We start from the raw sequence: 7402 nt of genomic DNA, 5'->3' as shown, positions 1-7402 counted from the left end.
TTTTGATGAGGTTTATGAATGTCATTATAATTATATTGATGATGAGCAATCACTCATTAATACGCACATATTGGAGAAATATACTAAACTCAAGGATGTGTTTGGTGTGAAAAAATAAGTTGATTTTTTACTTATTTTCTTTTATTTGGTACAATAGTTAAAAGATATTATTCTGATAATATTTGTATATAATTTAGATCAATACTCAATACAGTATGGAGGGGAAGAAAAAAAGATGGGTGTGGGGTGTAAATGTACTTGTTTTCTCTATTTTTATTAGAGAATTTTTTTTTTTAATTCAAAAAATCATTAGAAAAAATATTTTTCAAAAGTTTTAACCAACCGAACATGAAAAAAATTCAAAAACATTTAATATTGAACGCACCCCAAGTTGTACCCATCAAATTAAATGTTCTGATGGAATAGAATGAAAAGATATCTCATTCTTAATCACTAGTTTTTGAATTCGAATCATATGAATAAATATAAAGAACTTATAGCCCGTTCTACTTTAGACAACACAAAATTCATATTAATCGAAATTCAAATATATTATGTAAAAGTAAGTATCAAATACCAACTGAAAAAAAAGAGTAGTAGGTGATGCCTAAGATTCACCAACCAAGCTTTTAAAAGCTAAAGAGTAACATTCGCCATTGAGGATATTTTTTATATAATAAAGAGCCTAAATGTCCTTTGTAATTCCCTTACTTTATGTAAGCTCATCATTTTCATATATATATATATATATATATATATATATATATTATTATTATTATTTTTTAAAAAAAAAACAAAAGTTTTATTCTAAATAGAAAAATGTTTTAAAATACCATAGCTCAAAATTCAAGTTGCTTGAGAAATGACAAAATGGACGGCCTTAGGAGGTTATATTTGATGTTAAATTCATTGCAACTACCTTTAAGATTCAGAGAACATAATTTAGATGATGGCTTTTGTGAACTAAAATTTGTGGCAAAAGATATTTGAAGACATTGACTTCCACTACTAACCCAAAACAAAATGAAAAAATAAATAAAATAAAAAAATCTAGTCCTTTTCTAGAACAATGCTAACTTTATTAATTTATCCACCTTTTTGTTTTGCTTAAAAAATAATTTTGTCCATATCCACGTATGGTCTATGTTTATATAAACCCTCTTTTTTTTCTTAAAAAAATAAAATATATGTATGGTGTGGTATAATAAGAGAATATAATGACAGTTTTAATGAGCTTTCTGAAACAATAACACAAACATATTGGAAAAACGATATTTTAGTCTCCGTGTTAAGGCTAATTTCTTATTTTAGTTCTTGTGTTATTTAACTTAGCACTATTAACCTTCAATTATATTAAGTGAGTGATTTTAATTCTTCAACTAACAGATGCAAAAAATTAACAGAAAATTCACTGCTAAAAGGGATAATTAAGGTATTTTAAAGTTATTGCTTGAGAAAATGGATTTTTTTTTTAAAAAAAATCATTCATTGCATAATTTATCATTCGTCGGTGTGAGAGGGAGGGCTACTGCCTATAAAGTTAGTTGATTTTGTTGAAATTGTAGCTCAAATCGATGGACTTGTTCTTCTAAATAGAGACAGGGAAGACTTAATCTGTTCTTCAAAGATAGAGAATTTAAAAGAAATGTCCGAACTACCCATTTTAGCAGTGAACTCTCTGTTAATTTTTTATAAATCTGTAAGTTGAAGGATTGAAATCACTTACTTGATATAATTGAAAGTTAATAGTGCTAAGTTAAATAACACGCTTAACACAGAGACTAAAAATATCATTTTCCCAATAATCCCCAATATATTAAATGTAACTTTATGACTTGCCTACAAGAGTTTGAATTTAAAGAAATTAATCCAAAATATAAGCTATTATATAAAGATAAACGAAAAAAATAATATTATTTTTTATTGATCTTCGATTCAACGGTTAATTTATAAGTTTTACGTAATTAATGATTTTTATAAATTATAAATTATCAAAATCGGCCAAAATTGTAGTGGTGTGTGACGTGTACGCTTTTGTCTATAACTATCAATGGTATATTGACTCGACAGAGTATGAGAAAGCTTATTTGGCATTGTTAGCTTTTTTGAAGCAAATACATAACCCTCAAAATTGAAAATAATTTAAAGTCAAAAGTTAAAGTGGGAGTAATAAAAACATTAGTGCTGCTGACTATAAAAGATAATACTATTAAATTAAAAACATAAACAATTTATTCTTTAAAATCACAAATAATAAAATTAGCTCATAAAAATACTCGTTCAAATCGCCTATATTTGAGTTGGTAAATGAATTCATCCCATGTCAACCAAAAACCAATTTCAGTTAAGAAAATTTGAGTTGATATGTAACTCAAATTAATCCATATCAAATCTTATCAAAATATCTTTTTATTATTTTGATATTTCATGTAGCGTCATAGAAATAAGAAGAACAATAGTTTTAATTGCTACTAATTTTGAAAATATAAACGTAATTAAAATTTTATAAAAATTAAGTAGGTTGAATTATGACTTACTTTTAATTAGTCAATTTCAATGCAATTCATTTTAAGTCAAATAATTTTTGATGATCTGATCAGTAACCTAATTATCTATTAACTCATCTTATTTAAACCAGTTCAGTCCCGAATCCACCTATTTAACAACACCTCCACCTAAAACCAAACAAATTAAATTAATTCCGTTTGGTTAAGCGTGAAATTAAATTTTGATTTCTAAAAAGGTGCGTAACCCTTTCTTTTGTCTAATCAGTCACAAAAAAGTCAACCAATATATTGTGGTCATTTTTGAATTTCATTTAAAACTATAGGGGTACTATAAATAGTCATATGCAGCGAAACGAAGTCATTTCATTTTTCTGTTTAATTTTCTTTTCCAACTTAAAAAAAAACAAAAGCATACACACACAAGAACCAAAAACAAAGCAAATTTCCAGAATAAGAATCTAATCTCTACTCGTAATATATTTTGTTCAACTTGGAACATATTTTAAAAAAAATAAAAATCTCTCCTCTTTTTTTTTTTTTTATCGCGATGGCGGAAGAATTTCAACTAGGTAGAGGAAATTGGTGGGAATCATCAACTTCAGCTTCATCAACAACAACATCATCATCTAGAAATAAGTTTATCGATAGCGGAATTTCATCATGTACAACTCCTTCAGCATCGAGTACAACCGGTCTAAGCAGCATGGCAAGCAACTTTGTTAATTGGCCAATAGAAATTCATGAGGATATTAAAGTTAGATCCGAAAATAGTTCTATGGTTTTCTCGGGCACGGATTCCCATAAACGTTACGCCTCCGGAGGAGGAGGTGGAGGCGTGGGGCAAGGTGTTTTATCTGTTGATGATCCTAATTTACAAATAATGGGGTTAGGTCTATCTTCTCAAGGACTTGATTGGAATCAACCTTTTTTGTAAGTAATATAATTATTTTTCGTAACGTTAATATTTTTTGCTAGTTGGTTTCATTATAAAATCGAAGCCAAAATTAGCTTGATTTTAACATATAGAACTTATACCATATCATCATATAATAGAGGTATTAGAATTGGGTATATATGATTTAAATTTGATAAGTTCAGTAGATCGAACTCATATTTTACATAAAATTTTGTGTTCCGACCATAGGAGGTGATAAACGCCTTTGTTGAGAAATTGAACTGTATATCTATTTATATATGTTTATTTTTTAAAAAATATGTATATAATATATGTTGAATCCTTTTTATTACTGATACTATTTTTATTTTTTTCTGTAGTCGTAGTGAAAAATCGGGGAGTGGTTTTCGTTCGTTAATTCAAGAAGGGTTGAGTTCAAATGCAAATTATCAACAAGAAGGAACATGTCAAGAACAAGATCATAATAATTGGAGTACGCAAAAATTATATCATGGGAATTCTGATGATTCTTCAGTAAATGATTATAATAAACAATTATTTAGTGGTCATAATAATAATCTTGAAAATTCAGCAGTACCTTATGGAAGTCCATCAAATATGTTACAAGGGTTATTAATTTCTGACCTTAATAGTCAACAACAAGAATCAAATAATTTTTCAAGTGTTAGTAGATCTTTATATTATAATCCTTCATATAATAACCAACCAAATTGTGATGTCAATATTCCTACTTCTACTTCATCATCATCTTGGTCTAAATTTCCTCAATTTCTTCGAACATCTGATCCTTCAAAAGTAGTACAACAGTGGTCACTGTCACAATCACCACCGCTATCTCATAGCCAGTTGTCACATTTCTCTGGTGGCACGTCTTTTTGGAACGCCACATCAGCTGCCGCGGAGGACGTCCGATCGGGTTTCCTCCCTCAGCTCCCCACCAACCCAACGGTTGATGAGAAACCAAAGGTAATCGAATTAAGCTTTACTTCCTTTTCGTATTATTTTATGCGATTGTGTTTGATTAAATTCAAATACTCAAGAAAAGAATAATGATTCTTGTTATGTCATAATATTTCGTCAAGATAAAACTGTTCATTCTTTTTGTATTAGATTAAAAAAAGTAAAAAGTATCATACAAAATGAAATAAAAAGGAAATGCATTACTTTCAATTTATGTGATACTATTTCACTAAGCAAGGATTTTAATTCGAAAGAAATGATATTTTTAAAAACAACTGGTAGAAAACTAAACAAGTTTTAATTAGACACTTGAAAGTAATCTAATTGTGGAAAAATGGAAACTCTAAATAAAATTATTCCAAATATAAAAAGCTATAGTAACATTTTCTTAGTAACAGACTATAAAAGAAAGTGAATCATATAAATAGCGATAAAAGAAACGATAAGTAAAACTCAATTATTATTATTTTTTTTCTTATTTATGGATTTTGATTTTCTCAATATTGGTACATTTTATGCAACAGCATACAGGTGAAGTTAGGAATACAAGCACAGTAACAAAGAAAAATAGCAGTGAAACATCAAATAAAAGACCAAGGAATGAAGCACCATCTCCATTGCCAGCTTTTAAGGTATTTAAATTAAGTTAATTCATTAATTAATTAATTAAGGACAAAATGGGACATTTAATTTATTTGTTTATTCGATCAGAATTATAATTATGAGAATATGTCTCTTTGTTCTTGATATTTTTATTTATTTTAGGTGAGGAAAGAGAAAATGGGAGACAGAATCACTGCACTTCAACAATTAGTCTCACCTTTTGGAAAGGTATATATATAATAATTACAAAATTGCGCCTCAATATTTTCTTTTTCCACTTTAATAGAAAGGATTATATGAGCTCTTTTGGATTTAAATGGAAAGTAATTGATAAATATTAGTGTCAAAATTGATTTTATAATTATATGTATAAACAAAAGTATTGCTGAAAGAGATTAGAGAAAGATATAACTGAAAAATGTCTTGATCAAATTAAAAAATATTTATATAAGCTTAAAAGCAATAAGTTAGGGACTAATGAAGACTTTTGCTTCATGTTGCATTATAAGCACTCTGAATGTTTATCAAACACATAATTTTAAAAAATATTAAGCTAATTTGATCAACTTATAAGCTTACATAAATATTTTAGCTCATTATTCTAAACTCCATCAAGCCTTAATCCTATCTTATCATTTGTATAATAAAATTTATCATTTAGTGATGATTTTTTCGGAATTTTTCTTTTCTCCTCTATATACAAGAGACTTGTGATTAATTTTTTGAAAATACAAAAAAGGACAGTTTATTCATTGATTAAATTTCTGTTTTTTATTTTAAATTTCCACAGACTGATACAGCTTCTGTGCTATCGGAAGCAATCGAGTACATAAAGTTCCTCCATGACCAAGTTAATGTAAGTTCGATTATTAATTATTAGAGCCTTAATTATTTGAATTTTATTGATTTTGTATAGTCAATTAATGAAATAATCCTAAAGGGAAAATTCAATAAAATGGAGAGTAAAAAGAAAATATTGCATGTTAATTAATTTTGTTTTTGTGTGTCACATAATAGGTATTAAGCACCCCATACATGAAAAGTGGAGCTTCCATACAACATCAACAGGTAAAATTACTATTTAATTTTTCAGTGTAGCTTAAAACCAATATTATTAATGTTGTATATTTTATTTAACACAAAATTATCATGTATTATATACGTAATACTTAATAAAAAGTGAATTGAGAAGTTTGAAAATACATGTTATACTTAGTAAGGACACATGCATTACATTTTATTTGTGCAACATCGATGTATAAATATTGATCGTGTAAAAATAATATTTGTTAGCCATTTACTTTTACTTGTTATAACATGTTATATTTTTTAGGTTACGGATGATGACATTATATATAATGAAATATAAGTTTTTTTTTAACGTAATCTGATAATGTAAAAATTATTCGATATATTGTGCAGAATACTGGTGATAAATCCAATGTAAATCCAGAAGGAGGAAAACAAGATCTTAGAAGTCGAGGATTATGTTTGGTCCCAGTTTCTAGTACCTTTCCAGTAACGCATGAAACAACAGTTGATTTTTGGACTCCCACCTTTGGAGGAACATTTAGATAATCAAGACAAAGAAGATTATAGTTGTACGAGTCTAAGTTATATACATCGTCAGTATAAAGAATTTTTTATACTATCAGGTCATTTTTTATTTGTTATAGCAGATCATTTATCTTGTTTTTTTCAAGATTAGAAATGTAAGGACGTATGCTTACCTGTAGATATCTTTTGAATCATGACCTGATAGTGTATAAATGATTCTTTATGTATATTGACGGTGTATAAAACTTAAAAGACCTGATAGTGTATAAATGATTCTTTATGTATATTGACGGTGTATAAAACTTAAAACTTTTTGTTATCAAACCCTAGAAAAGTGGGGGATGATATGAATAAAGAGGGCAAAAAAGAAATTATTTTTTGTAGGGGCCATATAACTAATTACAGTACTAGCTAGTAGTATTATTTCAGGTCCATAGCAGGCTGATGATGATGGAAAAAAGAAAAAGAAAGAAAAAAGAATGATAAAAGAGAAGGAAAAAGAAATGAGGCTTTAAAGAATGGACCAGCTCAGGCAAAATGATGCAACTTTGGCCAATATTTTTGGACCACTATATGTGAGTATGTAGGGGCTATACGGTGAAGTGATCGGACTGCTTCACCCTAAATTAAAGATCTCGAATTCGAGCTTTAAATATGAAGAAATTCTTATTGGAAGTGCCACCTCCGAATGGACTGCAGTGTGACGATCTAAATTTAGTCAGACTCCTCTGCGAATTTTGAACAGTACGTGGGAAAAAAAACTATGGGGTATGGAATGAGGGATAAAAGGAGCTTTTAAAACTAGCTGTTTGTATCTAGTATTTGTGCAAATAGCTGGCACTAGTTTAATTTAATTTAA

General features: G+C 28.1%; 1 protein-coding gene across 1 annotated transcript; it reads left to right on the top strand.

Annotated features, from left to right (window-relative positions):
• The first annotated feature begins 2867 nt into the window (after window positions 1-2867).
• Window positions 2868-6922, top strand: LOC101263532 (transcription factor bHLH123). Its single transcript, XM_004244123.5, has 7 exons — window positions 2868-3437; window positions 3783-4389; window positions 4908-5015; window positions 5149-5214; window positions 5777-5842; window positions 6004-6054; window positions 6409-6922. Exons 1-7 carry the CDS (start codon window positions 3055-3057, stop codon window positions 6562-6564), a joined length of 1437 nt encoding a protein of 478 aa, XP_004244171.2. The 5' UTR covers window positions 2868-3054; the 3' UTR covers window positions 6565-6922.
• The last annotated feature ends 480 nt before the right edge of the window (window positions 6923-7402 follow it).

This window comes from Solanum lycopersicum, chromosome 7 (genome assembly GCF_036512215.1).
Source record: "Solanum lycopersicum chromosome 7, SLM_r2.1".
NCBI classification, from domain to species: domain Eukaryota; kingdom Viridiplantae; phylum Streptophyta; class Magnoliopsida; order Solanales; family Solanaceae; genus Solanum; species Solanum lycopersicum.
This window is presented reverse-complemented; position numbering and strand designations above follow the sequence as displayed.